At 35.2% G+C, this 19214-nt stretch overlaps 1 protein-coding gene across 1 annotated transcript; it reads left to right on the top strand.

The window, feature by feature from the left end:
• The first annotated feature begins 2602 nt into the window (after positions 1-2602).
• On the top strand, positions 2603-19174 carry LOC117909047 (protein PAT1 homolog 2-like). Its single transcript, XM_034822954.1, has 5 exons — positions 2603-2809; positions 4282-4427; positions 6437-6493; positions 7101-7176; positions 16438-19174. Exons 1-5 carry the CDS (start codon positions 2755-2757, stop codon positions 18540-18542), a joined length of 2439 nt encoding a protein of 812 aa, XP_034678845.1. The 5' UTR covers positions 2603-2754; the 3' UTR covers positions 18543-19174.
• Positions 19175-19214: the final 40 nt, after the last annotated feature.

The raw sequence follows: 19214 nt of genomic DNA, 5'->3' as shown, positions 1-19214 counted from the left end.
GGCTAGATCTTGCCCTAATATTAGCCACAACCAAGTAGGAAATCAAGAGCGGCTCTCAACTAATTGTCGAGCAGATTCATCGAGAGTATGAAGCAAATGATGAACGTATGATGTGATACCTTGCCATGGTGGAAGAATGCCTAAAAACGTTAGACGAATGGATCACCAAATGGGTGTCGTGGGAGGCGAACAGAGAGGCTGACACACTAGCTAGGATAGCTACCACTCTCTCCATATATTGGACAGTAATGTTGTCCATCTACCTTAAAGTCGCGCCTTCTATCACTCTCAAGCCATATGCAATATCAGTTAATCAAACTCAGGATGGATGCTCAACATCATAAAATACCTCACGATAGTTGATGTACTAGAAGACGAGAAGCAAGTACACAAACTCCGCATACAAGCAACACACTTCACTTTAATTAATGATCAACTTTAATTAATAGATAGTCCATTTAGAGCAATCCGTTTGCACCAAGATAAACTCCGTCTGACATGGAAGGAAAAATAAATTTTCTTATTCCCCGATGCTAGACGAAATGGACAGACCAAGTCGACTAGGACTTCTAGACAAACAAACCAAACCAATCGAAAATTCCAGACATTGGTCGGATGATTAATCACCACCAATACCTAAGCGATAATCAAGTCAACATTTAGACCCAAAAATCAATGTCAATCAATCGTTACACGCAATCAGCGACATTGTCAAACGTAAATGTACAATTAACAATATGGTCTGAGATTCTTGCACGACAGCCAACAAATTGCACCAGTCAATAGCGCTTGTTTGGTATGATTGTCCAATCTGGGCTAAGATAATGGTGTTGACTACCTTATTAAGGCATAGTATTTGCCACGACCACAATTATCAGCGCAATAAAGGCATGAATGCACAATCAATGTTCTGATGATGGCGCCATATGTTCTATAAAACCCCTTCAGAAGCATGAAAAAGGCACGCATACATAATCATTCAAAAAAGTTGGATTCATTCTCGCTAGATTTTGACTTCAGCTTTAGAGGGGCGTGCTAAGACCACCTGCTCAGACATCCTTTTGTGCAGAGAAGTAATCCGTTTGACTCTGGTGAAATTAAACAGGCCTGCATCCAATTAGCACAACACCAATAATAAGTATGTTTATTATTTTTGTATTTGGTTGGTTAGGGAAGATGATTATAATGAGCATGCCCATTAATTATAGTAATTTCAAAAATAATTTCTTATTAAATCATTCCAAATAAAAAAATTATCTAAGAAAAAACTTATTTTTTTTTAAATAAAAAAGATTACACATTATGATTTGTAGGAAAAATTCTTAAATTATGGGCAAATAATTGAAAAAAAGGTTGGATTCTAGAATAGACTTTTTTTATAAAAAAAAAAATAATTCCTTTTATTATCATTTAAAGAAATATATAAATATGCATTAATTCCAATTTAATTTCATAGTATGAACAACTAGAATAATAGTGAACATCTATGAAAACCTCAAATGACTAACAATATTCAAACAATGAATTAGATAATCAAACCATCTAATTAATAATGAATATCAATAATAAAGAACAAAATATTGGATATAAATAATAATTTTGAATTACTAAAAATAACTAAATAATGAATAAGGAAGATGAAGGTTTGTTTGGAAGTGCTTTTAAAAATGGTTTTTAATATTTTTTATAACAAATATTCATTTAAAATATTCTTCACCTACAAATTTAATATGTTTTCAATTTTTTTTTTTTATCCATAATGCTTTATTTTTACTTATTCTCTCTATTTTGCACATCTATTTTTTTTTTATTACAACAATTAGGAGGTATTTGATAAAATTTAATACTTATTATTTAATAACTTAAGTTAACATTAAGTTAAATTATATTTAAGTTGTCGATTTAAAACTTATTACTTAATTCTTACTTTAATTATTAAGGTTGTTTAATAAAATTAACTCAAAATTTATTATAAATAATCAAATTGACATAGTTATTCTTATACATTGTCATAAAGTAGTAACAATGAAGGTAATTAAGGCAAATACGTATAAAAAAGTAAAATAAATATATGAACTTAATAAGTTAATTATTTCTACTTATTATTTTAAGTTGTTTTTTATTTTAAATTATATTATTACGTTATTTTATCAAATATACTTAATTTATTTAATGACTTAAATTAAGTTATTAAATCACTTTAAGTTATTAAGTTAGTTTATTAAACATCCATTTAGTAAAAAATAAGTTAAAATAACTAAAAACATATAGATGTACTTAGAAAACAAATTTTCTGTTTTTCTTTTTTTAAAAAATAAAAAAGTAATATTGAGAAAATTTTGCAAACATAACCTAGTGTCTACTTCTATTTCTTATATTCCAAGAAAATTAATTTTGAAAATTGGATTTTAGAGAAGAAAATTCCAATTTCTTTGCACTTTGATATGAAGAACTAAAAACAAGGCTCTTGTCCGTATAATAACTTTGTCTAAAATTTACAAGTGGCCCAGGGTTTTGAGTTTTTTTTTTTTTTTTCTTTTCACATTCACATCCCAAATAAATAAAGGGAGGAGCCAACCCTCACTAAGATATTCCTTCACACCATCTTTCGATTCTTCCTCTATATATATACATATAATATATGCATGTGCATAAGGACACTGGGAAACAACCCAAAAAAATCCCTCAAATTTAAGCTTTTGATTATGCTGCTGTTTGGATTTCTGGGGTTTTAGCTCTTCTGATTCTGTGGAAATGGAGAGATCTCAGGGTTTGGATTTCAAGGACCTCCCCGAGGCTTCTTCCTCAGGTCAAACTCCTCACCTTCATCTTTGTAATTATGGCTTTTCTGGGGTTTTTTTTGCTTTGATTTTCTAGGGAAGGTTTAGGAAGTTCTGGAGTGAAGCTAATTGGAGTAGATTTTTCGGTGGAAGGGACCCGAGGCTTTTGGGTTTGTGTCTTCGATTTGGGTTTTGACTGAGATGCGTTTTTTCTGGTTTTACTTGATCTGGGTCTGGTCGGTGGCTGAGAGAAAATAGGAAAAGAAAATAGAAATTTGAATTTTGAGTCGTAGGAAGTGAAATCTACCCCCTAACGGACTGATGAAGCAAATTGGAATGGAGTGTTCGTGAGCTGTTTTTGGGGAAACAAACTGAGGCTTTTTGGTTTTGTATTTCTGTTGTGTTCGTGATTTCTGTCCTTGATTTGGGTTTTGACTTTGATGGATTTTTTTTTTTTTTTTTTTTTTTTTCTGGGATTTGTTAATCTGGGTCCGTTTGGTTCTGAGAAAAGGTAGAAAAAAAGAAAAAAGAAGCTGGAATTTTGAGTTATGGGATAGTGAAATCCACCACCAAACGAATGGGGATTATAGGGCATAACGATTGACTATTGTTTCTTTTCCTTTTGTGTTACTCTTCTTTTCTTTGGTTCTCCCTGCAATCGAGCAGAGGATAACTGTTTGATTGAGCTTTCAAGTGTTTATCTTCCTGATCTTCATTGGTGTCGTGATTGATTCTGTGATTGAATTTTGGGTTTTTGAAGATCTTCAGATGCCCATTTTATAAGTAGGTAGGTTTGATAATCCAAAGTTTCGGTTGAGACGCTGAAAAAAAATGTAGGAATTGATTAGAAATGAAAGCTCTGCAAGGCAACCGGAAGTCCAAGTTTCCAATAAAAGAGTTTATGCTTCTCTTGTTACACTCCTAGACTTAAGGTGTCTGTAGGGTTGGGAGATCTCCTGTGGATCTTGTTAGCTGTTTGGGAAGCAATCGGGATGGAGGAGCTTTGCTTTCTTTCTCCTTTTTTGTGTTGTTGCACTTAGCTTAGTTTATGTATACTCCCAGTGTACATAGGTAGGGTGCTCAGTGCTCGTTCAGTATATTCTTTTTATCAATTAAGAAAGATAATTCCCTTTTCCTTTGTCGGTTTTCTCAACAACCCAACATAGGAGTCTTATTAAAAGATTTATCACAAGTGTTGGGATTTGGGGCTGTCATAATTGGGGTTTTCTAACCAGAATTGATTTTCGGTTGGTTACCTGACACGTGCTTAATTTGTGTTGGAGCTGTTGTTTCTATATGTAGTTTACTGGGTTACATTCAGCATCTTGATTATAGAATGTAAATAACCATATTTGTATTCATCTTCTGTTTAGTGGCTCACGAGGCTCAGCTTTTTCTAACATCTATATGTGTTTTGGATGTTTGAAGGATGGAACAATTGGATGTGTTGACTTAACTTCTTTTTTTGGTGTCTCTTTTTTCCCTTTCAATTCTTTTGCAGATGGTGCACTCTTTGATGCATCACAATATGAATTTTTTGGTCAACATGCTGTGGAGGAAGTGGAGTTGGGGGGTTTGGAGAATGAAAATAATATTCCTGTATTTGGATCCGTTGACGATGAGTATCAGTTGTTTGAGAGAGAAGAGGTAAATATTTTTCCCCTTCGGACATGTAATGAATTAATATTAGTTTTGGTGTCCATTCAATTCTAAGTAGCATCATTTCCTAGATTGGTACTTGAACTTTTTATAAAAAATTAATGGAGAAAAAGAGAAAAAGGGGCATTGCCATGGTGCTGTTAAGAGCTGAAGATAATGCTTTATTTTAATATATAATATAAACGTATGTAGATGAGAAGTCATTTCATATAACCCTTGAGAATAAAATCATATTATTATCTATTTGTTTTAAGATGTATTTGTGTAGCTGTAACTTCTACTAAAACTCTTTTTAAAAATATCTATATGTAAAAGACCTTTACTAGAAACAGATTTGTTAGTGTTTGGTTGCTACATTTTTAGAAATAATTTTTTGAATAAACAAGTGGATAAATTTTTCATTTATAAGATTTATAAGGTTATAAGTGTCATTTTATAAAATTTCTAATGTTATATATGTACATGTAAAACAATTCTTTTAAACAAACTCCAAGTCCCCATGTCTTTAAAATTTTAGAATGTTTTATTTATTTATTATTTTATCATTTTCCTTTTTATTTTTTAAGGTGTTTTCACAAAAGCTACTTGTTGCAACATTTACACAGAGATTCTAAGTCCCAATGTTTTTACATCGAAGGACTACTTAAATGTAACCAAACACTCTGCAAAGGGGCTTTTACTCTCAAAAAGCTCTTTGAAGTCTTCCAAAAGGTGCATCACATAGGGCTTGACAAACATGAAACTATGTCTGGAAGAAACATTTTTGGTACAGAAATTATGCTTTGATTCTCATTTGTTGGCTGGTATAGTTGGATAGAAGACCCCTTTGGAGTCCATTGCAAGCTTATGAGTGGCTTGGACTGGGAGGGTTTTTTTTTTTTTTTTTTTTCTTTCCAGTCGTTGTATGTCTATAATTTTCTTGTTGTAATGGTATAACTTGTATGCTATGCATGTAATGGGGTTGTGCCCCTCTTTTGGCATTGTTGATGTGTATACTGTGCTAATAGTCTATACAATAATTTTTGTTTTTGATGGTCTTTATAAAAATGTGGCAGTACATGTCTTACTGACAAATGGGAACTTCAAGATCGCTTAGTCAAACCCAATCTTTAGTTGTAGTATATGGAGATGTCTTTACACCAAAATTCCTTTGTCAAGTGGTGCGCTTTGACAAGAGAGCTTCACTTGCATAGAAGTATTTTAATCTTTCAACAAATTTCCGTTGTGGAGCTTTCTCCTGAAGAGCTTCTCTAAAATTGCTTCCCAAGAGGTTGCTTCCCCAAATTAATGCAGATTCAATTGTCAAAATGTTTTTACCCCTTTTGTCTTTTTAAAGGAAGACATGGATAAAAGCAGGACAAAGAGCAGAGATGATCCACTTAACAGAAACTTTGAAACAAAGGGAATAGCAGAGAGAAAATTAACTGGAAAAAAATTTGATGTTATGACATCATCAAAGCATGATTTCTGGATGCCTATGCTATAGATGATCCATTACCATAGTCTTCAACAGAGTGATATCCTCTGTAAATCTGCCTTGAAAACCATCATACATTGGCTCCTTCATTAACTTAACAAGACCTGCTGTGGTATCTGCTGAATGTGTCAATTTCGTTGCTACAATTGTTTGACTGACTCTTCTGTGATTTCTAAATCTTTAGACTCAGTTACAGATTACACAAAAACGAAAAATAGTTCTAATCACCTGGGCTTGTCAAAACACACCCACACATGCTAGCACATATGTCTTTTTGCATGAGAATAAGGTCTTGCAGACGTGCGTGTATTGCTGGTTGCATATGAGAGATCTAATTTATTTTTCTGATTTTTCTGTAACTTTTCCTTTAATGTCATTGCTCCCAACTTCCCGTCTTCTCAAACTGCTGGATTAGTGTTATCTTAATGGTTGATGATATACATTTTTTCTTCATTTCCATCCTCAAGAACATGATACACTGCCATATTGACTCTAACCTCATTTTATTTTTTATCACCAGAGTGTAGGTTTAAGTTCTTTGTCTGACATCGATGATCTGGCAAGTACATTTTCAAAGGTAGGCTTTCTCACATTTATCATCTTGCAGGCAATGAAGAATAAATATTGTTATTGTGTCAATTTTTATAGTTCTCATATTTTATACTTCCCTAAGATCAAATGATTCTTAGTTTCTTAATGTAAAAACTATTATTTTTATTTATTTATTCATTTATTTTATACCGTGCTAAATGTTTGTATTAGTCATTGCATTGGAATTGCAATCCATAAATTACTCTCTCTCATCCTCTCCCTATGGGTACTTGACTGGGGTATGCAATCCATAAGTATTTGTTTTCCTCATGTTTACTAAAGCTCTGACAACAAATGTTTGCCTATAAAAATTATTCCAATGAAATGTGATTGACAAGAATGTTACTTACTTCCATAGAATGTTGATAAGACTATTGTGAAATTGCTTCAGACAATATAGCCTTGCATTAATGATTTCTGTGTTTTTTTAATCAAATATCCTTTACGTTAATAGATGGGATATTATTTTCATTTCTGTCAGAATTTGTTATTTCTTATTACTATTCTCTCCTTTTAGTTTCATGTCCTTCTAAATGTAATTTTAAGTTGTAAATTTCTTGGAGGCATTCTTAATTCATTGTTCTGTGATACAGTTGAACAGAGTTGTTACTGGACCAAGAAATCCAGGAGTTATTGGTGATAGGGGTTCTGGATCTTTTTCAAGAGAAAGTGAGTAATCTATTTCTCTGCCATCATACTATGGTAGACATTGGATGGTTTCCTTGACATTTTGATCTATAGACAGACCAGTTTTCTTTCTAAAATCTTTCTGTATTGCTCACAGCCTTGGCCATTGGCCATCTTTTGTATGTCAAATAATAAATTCATCTTATTGCTATGGCTGAAAATATCTACCAACTGGCGAGCTGTATGTATCCATGCATTTGCATGTATCTAGATTGTATTTGATTTTCTGCTGGCAGATTTACATCCTTTGTTGCATGCACTAGTTTATCATAGGTTCTTGCTGATTGAACATTTGTGATGGTAATGATGCTATTTAGAATAGATTATTAGTGTTAAGAAAAAGCCTTATTGGGGTGTCTATAGATATGAGACCTAATTCTCTTTTTAGCTTCATTGATTGGTTAGATTCTAAATGAGGGCAGGTAATGTTTTTTGTTTCTTTCCCTTTCCCTCTTGGGTGAGCCTTTAGGCCTCCGCTGTATACTTCCTGTATACTTGGGGGCGCTGTTTTGGCATCTCCTCTTTATATATATACTTTTTGATATTACCTATATAAAAAAAAAGAAAAAGCCTAACAAATTTCACTTACTAATGAAGCATTTAGTTTCTCTATTTCCTGCATAGAAGCATAACTTTGTCGTACTCGAGGCCAAAAACAGTTGGTTGTTGATCTGAAAATATGAAAATTAATAATATTTTAACATACCTTTTTTCTGGTGTTCTTGGCTTTATAGTTCCTCTGTGGATTATTGGCCAGAAATTAGAGGGTGGGGTTCTTGTAATAAGGCCTGGTGCCAACAGGTATTGATGGTTGATCCAGTAGCAATTGGGGGACAGTTGAGATTTGTGCAAGCCTACATGTTTGATTCTGGCCATTGAGGCAAAGGTTCTTTCCTTGGTGGAGGGCTTGAAAAAGATGTCCTAGATGGTTGTTTGGAGTTAATAGTAGTGTAGGGATTATACTGTTGTCTTTTGTCATTTTGTGGGTCTCTATGAGGTGATGGTATTGGCGGAGGGACCAGTGGGCAGGGCCAGACTATTGACCAAAAAGCTAATAAGTTGGCTGAAAGGTTGCCTCCTCTCTAGTTGACTTTGGACTTCTCATTTGTGATGAGGCATGGTTTAAGGTTGCCTTCTGTTGTCACATTGAGTATTCTGTTGTTTATGGGAGTTTGTTTACTGTCTTGTGGAACATGGCTTGTTCCCCCCCTTTTTTGGTTCTTTTTGTTCTCTCCTTTTCTTTTTCTTTTCTTTTTTTTTTTTTTTTTTGGTTTTGTTTTGTTTTTGGTTACCTCATGAACTTGAAATTCTTCATGTTAATGATTTAATTATGTCAAGTTTAAAAAATTTATTCTCTTATGAACATTTTCCTATGTTTTATGAGTTTAACAGATTACATTACTAATGCCTTATGTTTTAAGGCTCATGCCTTGCCTTGATAGAGCAGGGATGAAAGTCCCCCAAAAGTTTATCGAAGTATGATTTTACAATTCCATTTTGTTTCTCTGTGGGACTTTTTATTTATAAAATGCACACCTGTTAGGTGTGAATAATATGTGGGGATTCCAAATGAAGAACAAGCCAAGATCTCTCATGAAATCTCTGAAAGCTAGCCTCTCATGGAGGTTGAGGATCAAGCTAGCCTATTAATCTGCTCTGAATCTTTTTTATTTTCTCATAGGTTCAATCCCCTCTGAATCTTCTTTGTGCTTGTTCAAAAGGTTTATCTGTTATTAGCCCTTCGAGCTCTCTAAGTTAGGGCACTTTCCCATCCTTGCTGTGCAGAGAAGGGATGAAAGTGTATCAAAGTATGATTCAATAGGGCCTTAGGTTTATGAAAAGTTTCTCCAAGAAGTGTTTGGAAAGATCGCTTGATTGAAATCTTCTGGCCCTAGGATGCTTATAGTGGTCGGTTGTTGTGCTTTCACCCAATCTGTATTAATGTGCAATAATTCATGTTTGCAAATAGAATGCCTCCTTTGCATGTAGTTTGAAATATGTGTTTGCCTTTCTTTAGTTAATTGTATATTTTGTAAATTTGTTGTCAAACCCATATGTCCAACATGTCTACCATGTGAATTTGATTTTATTAGTAACTTAAACTACCTTATTGGGTATTTATTGTGTCATTGAGCTATATTTTCCTACTTGGTTACTGTGAAAATGTAATTCATAGCATTACATAAATGCATTTATGGTTACCTCACATTGTTGGAACACCTTCATATTACTTAAGCTTATTAATTACTTTTTTTACTCAGTTATGAAGAAGTTCTAGTCCTTTACTCTGCTTCACCTACCATTTCCATAGTTCACTTCTTTAAAATCGGGATAGTGAATGGATCTTGTATCTTAGGAGATGAACAAAAGAATGTTTTTTCTTCAGCATTTTTTTGGTTATTGGTTTTGTTTTTGTTTTGTGGCAGATAGCATATTTTTTTATTGTCTTTATTGAGGCTCAAACCTGAGATCTCCCACATCCCCACCCCAACCCCATCCCCCTTGAGCTAGCTGTCTCCAGTAATTTTGAAGATGAAATTATTAGATTTTTGAAATAACAAATAATGGCTGCTTTATGCTAAACGTTTCAAGGGGCAGATTCAACAAATCTTCATCCAAAATTTACTGTTTCTCATTTAGTTTGTTCTATCTGCGCGTGCGCACACACACACATGTGCAGGATGTTTACAAGGTGCATCCCAACAGATGTCAAAAAGGGAAAAAAGGCTTCTGTTATGGAGACTAAAAGAGCAACATTAATCAATTACTTAAAAGGGTTAAGCTCTTAAAATGACTAGTTTCTTAGCTTCTGCCATGTGCTTGTATGTACTTTTACTTCATAACAGTTGGATTTTTGTGCCAATGTCATAGAACATGTAGAATTTGAAAATTGTATTTATTTATTATTATCAACTAAGTATTTCTAGTGAGCTTTTGAGTTTGCTTTGTCACCTGGTCTTAAACATTCTGTATGCCTCTGTTGTTCATTAAACTTTCAGTTAGGTGTTGTATGACAATAGAGATGTAACAAAATGAAATATTATCACTTCCTATATTTATGCCTAACATAAGTACTTAATTGAACATCTTTATCTCCATCACTAGGCTATCTACACCATTTCATTTTTTATTACTGATGATCAAATGCGAAGTCATTATATTGTAGTATTATATAAAGGCTAGTGCAAATGATTTTTGTATGGTTGTTGGTGTCATTGTTACTTCTATAGATTTTTTTACACATAGTAGATTGATGACATATGGTTATTTTAACTTTCTCTAGTTTTACGATATTTCCAGATTTAGTAGGGTACTTCTAATAATGGCACTGAAGGTTTTGTATTAAGCTATATCGTTTCTAGTTTGCTGATGCTATTATTTTCTTATCTAGAGTTGTTGGAGAGGAATGTCAAACTTATCCTCAGGGGGAAAGTTTGTTTTGGTACCATGATTTGAAAATAAATAGAAAATAGTAACTTATTTAAAATCAGTTATTTTTGTATATTTGAAAATATGTAGAAATTTATGCACTCTAATATTGATTTGCAATATGTTTCCCAAAATGCTCTTTTCAGTTGGGTGGCAGCAACTGTTCAGGGGACTCTCCCTCTCTATCCCATTCTCTCAACATAAAAAAGCCTTGTCTAGAAAATCTCTCACTTACCAATTTATTGTTTTGAAATGAGAGAATTCAACACCGGTTTTACAGAATAAAATTAGGAAAGGAAGGAGGCCTTCTTAAAACAATGGGTCCAACTATGAGATAGAGAACGAAGGCGAGTGAGAGGAGTTGGGATCTTCTTTGGGGATTGAAGATTTTCTATTATTTTTTTTTGTTAGGTCATGAAACATGACAAATTCTTAAATTTAGAATTGGGAAAAATGTCATTCAATTTGTATATATAGCATTAATTTTTTATTATTTAGAATTCCATTAGTATTTTGTTATAAATATTATTTTATCAATTGAATAAGTATATATTATGAAAATAAAAAATGTAAGTAAATAAAATTCATAATGGTTTTATTTTTCAAAATTCAAAATTTTTTTCTAAATAAGAAATAATTAAATGCAATATAGTTAATCTAGGAAAAAATTTGATGTGTCGTGTTTTAGAAAAACGGTCAATGGGAATTTGTAACGCGTCATCACCTTGTAAGAAGATATAAGATGATATTGTTTTATACATAGGAAATAATCCTGGGTAGAGTAAAAGGAGGGTGGAGTTTCTTTGGAAGTTATCGTCACCAATAGAAGAAGTATATTTCGGGAAATATATTGGAAAGTAAAGTGAGAGAGTACATAAATTTCTAAATATTTCAGAATTTGTGAAGATAACTTTAATTTTATACAAGTGAGTTTCTATTTTTTGATTGTTTTCAAATCACTGCACTAAAACACAAGTTTCCCTATCCTCAAAATATAGGGACTAGCTTAAGTTGAAATTTGACAATTTTATGTTGTATTAACATTAATCAGGTGATGCTGTGTAGGCTTGGTTCCCTTGTGGGTTATAGCACTAGCTGTTGGCCCATATCTTGTCTGGGTCTTCCTTTTGGGTGTGAATCCTAGGGCTACTAGTTTTAGGTATTTAATTTGAGAATGAATCTGTAGGAAGTGTGATAGGTGGAAGAAGGCTTTCTTGCCCATATTCTCATGTAGAACCTTTTTATTGCAGAAAACTAGTTGGTATTGCTGTGATTGAAAAAATCCTAATGTAAGTTCCATTGGGAAGGTGTTATAAGGGTAACAAAGAGCATCTTTAGGTTGGAGTCAAGTCTGCAAGCCCAAATGTGAATGGGGTTTGGGCATTGGGCGGCCTATTTGAAGAATAGAGCTCCAATGGTAAGTGTATTTTCTGTTTTCTCGGGGGTTTGATCCATTGTCACGCAATATTGTTAAAAGTATATGTAGTTTGCTCTGAAACAGAAAAAACTCTTAACATTGTGCTCAGTTGGAGGCTGTCCATTAATCCTTTTTTGGGAGGATGTCTGGTGGGCAATCAACCATTTACGCATTTGTTTTTAGTTTAGTTTCTATCTCATCTTGAGGGGTAAAATCTTCCTTGTGCACTTGTTTTAGTCAATCTTATTCACTTCATCTTTGGAATTTCCATGTCTCTGTGATGTGAGAAATCATGGATAGCTTCACCTCTTGCTCTCTTTGCAACATGTGTATTTACTCTCCTTGCACGGATGACAGGTCTTGGACTTTTGACTTTTTCAGACCGATTTTGTGCAAAATTGTTCCTTTGCACCTTGTCTTCGAGTAGTCCTCTGCAGGCCAATTTTCTTTGGAAGTCTGAAGTTTTGCTTAAAATCAAGGTTTTCACTTGAGCGTTGGCTAATTGGAAGATTGATGCCCAATGTGCTACAGATGAGATCTTATAAAGACATTACACTCTTTGTCTAGATAACAGAGAAACCACAAACCACTTGTTAATTGTTCTGTAGCTTCAGGATTATGGTAGAGATTATTCCAATTGGGCAATGTTTCTTGGGCCTCTATGAAGTGTTGGGCACTATGTTATCAATGGTGTGCCTAGGTGCAAAGTGATGTGGAGGTGTTGCCAGCTCACCTCACCCGGAGCAGGTGCAGTGCCACCAGCCAAGGTGCTAAGGCTTGCCTTGTTCTTTTTTTGTCTTTGCCCTGGGAAAAACAATGTAATTTTGAGCCATGCTCTTTTTTTTTTTCCAAAATCATGAGAAATAGACATCGTTTTGCACATGCTTCATAAAAAGTAACCCAACTTCAAAAGTAGTTTTTTCTTTCAACCCAACAGGTGAGGGCAAAACTCAAAAACCATATAGGGCAAATGTCGGATACCTGACTCCATGGCTACACAGCTTTCATTGTTCCACACTGCCATTCATCCAGTCTTCAGTGGTTTTTAAGGTATTGATTTTTGTTTTTTAAAAATAATTTCATTTTTTTTAGGGAAACCTTTTCTTTCAAACAGATGTTTTTTTAACTGTTTTAAAGAGGAAGAAGAGCATAACCTTTTCTTTTCATATTTTATTTTATTTTATTTTAAAAAGATAGAGAAAACTAATTTCAAAGAAGAGAACAGCTGATTTCTAGAACTAATTTAAACCTGATTTTTAAAAGTGAAGGTAGCCGATTTTTGAATCTAATTTTTTTTTTTTTTTTAACTGATCTATGTTAAAGATGATTTTTAGACTGATTTCTGAATTTAATGAGAATTGAGAATTGATTTATGAGTATCCTTGGTGATCAGTGAGTAAATTTTTTAAATGCATGTCTAAATTTGCAATATTTTATAAAATTGCATATGCCCCTTACAGTGCTCCTGACTTGAACAAACACAAGTCTTGGGCCATGCCTTGCACCTTGTGCCTTTTTAAAAATAGGGTGGATGCCGATTATTGCCTTTTGGGGGTTTTTTTGAGCATCTGTAGGCGGAGAGTGCTTTGGCAGCGGGCTTTGCTTGTATATCTGCGTTATTTGGTTTGAGAGAAACGCTAAGATGTTAGGGTAAATGCAGGCCTGTTGAGCACTGTGGAATATTGTTTGTTTCTATGCTTCCTTATGGGGGGGGCCGTTACTGGGGTGTTCCTGAGTGTTCTGTTGGGCATGATTCTACTAAGTTGGGGAGCTGTGTGAATTAGGAGAGACTCTAGGTTGAGAGTTGTGGATTCCATTCCTGTAGGTTCTTTGAAACTTAATTTTGATGGACCCTGGTTCTATGGGCATTCAGAGTGCCATAAGAATGTGTTATGGCCATGTGGTTGGCGCATTCTTCTATTCAGCTGGTTTTGGATCAGTTATTTAGGCTGAACTACCTTTTATGGAAGCTTGATTGAGGTATTTGCTTGGAGCTGCAGAAAATTGCAGTGAAAGGGGATTCAGTCGGTTCTCTCCTTTCAATATTTTAAGGGAAGAGGGGGCTCTGGAAACCAGTTGCTTCATTGCTCAAGTCCATAGGATTATTAATTTCTTGAGGCTTATAGGATGCTCCTTTTTCTGGAGGTCTAACTCAAATAAGAAGGCAGTAGATTGTCTGACAAAATGGGGAGGTTTATCAGCATATCCTTCTAAAGGGAATTTTTTTCTTCATAGGGTTTGGCACCTCCGTGCTAGTCTGTTAGCTGGAGTTTTTGGGTTGCCTTTTTTGAGTAAATTTTTTGATTGTTTCTTCCTTTTTGTTTGTCTTGAAGGATAGGCCATGCTGCTTTACTTCATTTTTCCTTTTAATAAAATATCATGATCAATAAAAGTAACAATAGTAAATATTACTTATTGGAAAAAAAGAGAGATGGTTTCCCTTTTTGCTTTGAAACCTAGATCTGCAGGCTAGGTGGCTGATAATTTGGCCCAAGAGAGTGCTACATATCAAGAAATTTTTGTTAGGAACATCTGTCCTTGACTGCTTTGTGACAGTGGCTGTTTTGAATTTTGTTTTTATCTTTTTGTTGTATTTTTCTTCCTTTTTATGAAAGATATCTCATCATTATTTCTCTTTTTGTCAAATAAACCCCTGTTCCTTATTTTGGAAAAAATAGAAAAGAAGAAAATTAAGGAAGCATGCCATACTGAACCTGTTAATATTGTGATGATGATGGTGATGCCACTTACGAAAAGTTGAGTGTTGATTTGAATGTCCCATATCTATTGAGGATGACGAAGAAACCTACATGTTCAGTTGAAAATCTAAAAATCATGAAGTACTTGTTTGTTAAGGTTCTTTCCCATTTTATTTCATCTCTAAAATAGTTGTCAGTTAAAAGCAGCAATTCTTATGTGGTGCTTTATGAAAAATTATTCAATAGAATCATAGGCAAAAGCAACCAATCCCTATATGCAAAATAGTCATAGATCTATATATATTTGCATGAAGTAAGTTCAAATATTCTACATTTGCACAAATGAAGTCGAATTTCAGGTTTAACTGAAGTTAGGAGATTGTTTGGGATTGCGGTTTTGTTGGTTTCACTAGAACAATTGGTTGGTTTTTTTTTTTTTTTGGAAGTTTATTTTTTAAATATGGCAATATATATTTCCTAATATGAGAACTTAGATTCTTAGCATTTATATGCAATCATTAACCTATTTATCAAAGATAGATTATTATTATTTTTTTCCCAAAATTATATGTTGGTGTTTCTTAATATTTCTATATTTTGCCTTTCATCCTATATGCTTTGTAATTAAAAACTTCTCCTCCCAAGTCTTTCTATTGAACTACCAATTATCCTCAAAACTTGAGCTTGCAGGGTTTGGGTTCATAATGTATATCATGCTCTCTAGCATCCTCCCTCACGTGTAGCCTATTTTTTGGGCTTACACGTGGACTTAATAAATTGGGAAAATAAATTTATGGTGGTGAGGTTTGAACGCATGACGTCCATCCAAATGAGATTTTGATACCATGTTGAACTACCACTTTCCCTAAAAGTTTTAAGCTTGTTGGATTTAGGTTCATAATGTATGTCATGCTCTCCAACACTTTTTATTTTTTGGGTTGGCTTTATAATGGGGTTGTATGACCAAGATCTTACTCTCTCATTCTTTTTCCCCCCACTTTGTGGTGCGTAATTTGCAATTACGCCTCTTGGGTAGCAAGACAATGTGCTAAACCTAGTAATCTCTCTCTCTCTCTTTCTCTTGTTCTTGCAAAAATGGATGACAAAAACGGCGGAACATATTATGTGGTCATCAACTATATTTAGCAATTGTTTTGTACTTCTGGCATATGTTCTTTAACTACAGTTTTCTGGTTTCTCACTCAAATAAAAACTTTTTGGATAACTGAACTAGTACTGTTACCCCATTTATTTTTATACCTATGATATAATTCTGAGTACTTTTTAGGCAGAACTTGACAATGGAAAATGAAGAATGGTTTAATTTCATAGTTATGCAGTGTTAGAGATTTTGCACATCCCATTTTGTTGTTTTATCATTTAGGAAGAAGCAGATTGACTCGACTAGTGATTGTAATTATTCTAGTAGAGTACACTTTCCTTTCATTCTTTGATAGTCAAGGAAGTACAATAACATTGAATAAAAAAGTCATGCAGAGATTTCCATTTTCGGTCTATAAAATGTCTGTGCACTCCAGTGCTTTTTTGCCCCTTCCATGTTGTGCTAATTTTGATCATTGTTTCCCCAACTTGTGTGAGGTGTTATAAAATTAGTGGAACTTCATCATCTGCAAGTGCTTATTAATGGGTTCTAGTTTCTTAATTTCTGTGCCTCAATTGATGCCAAGTTCTTTTTAGGTTCGTCTGCAGCTGATTGGGCACAAGACACAGATTTTCCGAACTGGTTGGATCAGCATATGTTTGATGCAGAATGTTCTCAGGAAGGCAAGAGGTGGTCATCACAGCCACATGCTTCTTCTGCTCATCTAGGTGAATCAAGGCCTTTGTACAGAACATCGTCATATCCTGAGCAGCCACAGCAGCCACATCACTTCTTGAGTGAACCAATTTTAGTGCCCAAATCATCTTTCACATCTTTCCCTCCGGGTGGCAGTTCTCAACAGGCTTCACCACGCCACCACCATTCACATCACCTGAATATTTCATCTCTTACTGTCGGACCTCAGTTGCACTTATCTGCGCCAAATCTATCTCCTTTATCTAACTCTAATATCCATTTGTCTGGCTTACCACATGGGTTGCATTACGGTGGAAATATACCTCAGTTCAACCCTCCTGGTCTATCTGTTAATAATAGGCCACTGAACCACTGGGTCAATCATGCTGGCTTAATTCATGGAGATCACCCTAGCCTCTTGAACAATATTCTGCAACAACAATTACCTCATCAAAATGGGATAATGCCCCAACAGTTAATGTCACAACAGCAGCTTCAACAGCAGAGGTTGCATCATTCAGTTCAACCATCCATGGCCCATTTTTCAGCACTGCGATCCCAACTGTATAATACCCATCCTTCACCTCAACATAAAGGAATGCCTGGATTGTCTGATATGAGAGATCAAAGACCCAAGTCAACACAAAGGAGTAAACAAAACATGCGCTTTTCTCACCAAGCCTCTGATTCTAGCAGCCAGAAAAGTGATAATGGTCTGGTGCAATTCAGGTCCAAGTATATGACAGCTGATGAGATAGAGAGTATTCTTAGAATGCAGCATGCTGCCACACATAGCAATGACCCCTACATAGATGATTATTACCACCAAGCACGTCTTGCTAAAAAATCTGCTGAATCAAGGTTGAAACACCATTTCTACCCGTCTCACCTTAAGGATCTTCCTACTCGAGGACGCAATAATACAGAACAGCATTCTCATCTCCCTGTAGATGCTCTTGGGAGGATTGCCTTCTCTTCCATCCGTAGGCCTCGCCCCCTCCTTGAAGTAGACTCTCCTTCCTCTGGCTCTAATGATGGCAGCACTGAACAGAATGTCACTGTAAAGCCACTGGAACAGGAACCAATGCTTGCAGCTAGGATAGCTATTGAGGATGGCCTTTGTCTTCTCCTTGACGTAGATGATATTGATCGGGTTTTACAATTTAGTCCCCCCCAAGATGGAGGGATTCAGCTGAGGCGGAAGCGGCAGATGCTGTTGGAAGGGTTAGCAGCTTCACTTCAGCTTGTTGACCCGCTTGGGAAAAGTGGCCATGCAGTTGGGTTGGCTCCCAATGATGACCTTGTTTTCCTGCGTTTGGTCTCTCTTCCCAAGGGCCGAAAGCTCCTTTTCAGGTACATTCAGCTACTTTTCCCAGGTGGCGAGCTTGCCAGAATTGTCTGCATGGCTATTTTCCGTCATTTGAGGTTTTTATTTGGCGGCCTTCCCTCTGATAAGGGGGCGGCAGAGACAACAATAGATCTTGCAAAGACAGTTTCCACTTGTGTTAATGGCATGGATCTTCGTGCTTTGAGTGCTTGTCTGGTTGCAGTTGTTTGTTCTTCAGAGCAGCCACCCCTCCGCCCTCTTGGAAGCCCTGCTGGAGATGGGGCCTCTATTATCTTAAAATCTGTTCTTGAAAGGGCAACCGAACTCCTAACTGATCCTCATGTTGCTGGCAAATGTAGCATGCCCAACCGTGCTCTTTGGCAGGCTTCTTTTGATGAATTCTTTAGTCTTCTTACCAAGTATTGCCTGAGTAAATATGAGACTATCATACAGTCAATATTTTCACAAACCCAGCCTGGCACAGAAATAATTAGTTCAGAGTCCACAAGAGCAATAAGCCGGGAAATGCCTGTGGAGCTTCTACGCGCAAGTCTTCCTCACACTGATGAGCACCAGCGGAAGCTTTTACTAGATTTTGCTCAGCGATCCATGCCCATCACAGGATTCAATACCCGAGGGAGCAGTGGCCAGGTAACTTCTGAATCAGTGAGGGGTTAATAGAAGAGGAAATAAAGAAATATGATGTGAAAGGCATCTCAGAAACATCCATATGCTGTAGTGGATTAGTTGTGTGCCATCCCTTCACAAAGGCAATATATACACACATATATATGCTTAGGAATGAAATGTGGCCACACTGGCTTCAGCCTCATTTGTTTTCCTGTCTTTTTTTTTCCTTTTTTAAAAGTGTTGGTTACGTTATGTGATGTTCATCTTGTTAAACTTAGTCATATATGCATTAATGTGTACTATCGTCAAGGGGAGTTTGTGACTGGAAGTGTTTTTTCTTCTGGGGAGCTTAATTTTGGTGCTCTGTGTTGAAACTCCGGCCAAAACTGGGAAGTATAGGGAAAGAGAATGTACAGAGGGTGGTCCTACCAAAACCTTCGAACCCCGTTCTTCCTCCTTATGGACCTAGAAAGAAGTTTGTGGTCGTCTCAAGATGGGGGAAGTATCAATTATGTATTTTGTTAGCATGATATAGTAGTAGTCTAGGGTTTTTAATTTCCCTTCTTGTATTACTTTGATGAGAAAATCTTGTAATAATTGAAGTTGTTGTAGTTATATTTGACAAAGTTCTGGATTTGATGTTATGCATGATTCAACTTTCTTAGGTTTTTCGATACCAATGTTGCTTGTAAGGTTAAGTATTTTTATTCTAGTTTTGAT

The sequence above is a fragment of the Vitis riparia genome, chromosome 3 (assembly GCF_004353265.1).
Source record: "Vitis riparia cultivar Riparia Gloire de Montpellier isolate 1030 chromosome 3, EGFV_Vit.rip_1.0, whole genome shotgun sequence".
NCBI classification, from domain to species: Eukaryota; Viridiplantae; Streptophyta; class Magnoliopsida; order Vitales; family Vitaceae; genus Vitis; species Vitis riparia.
The sequence above is the reverse complement of the archived record's forward strand: the minus strand, read 5'-3'. Positions and strand labels throughout refer to the sequence as shown.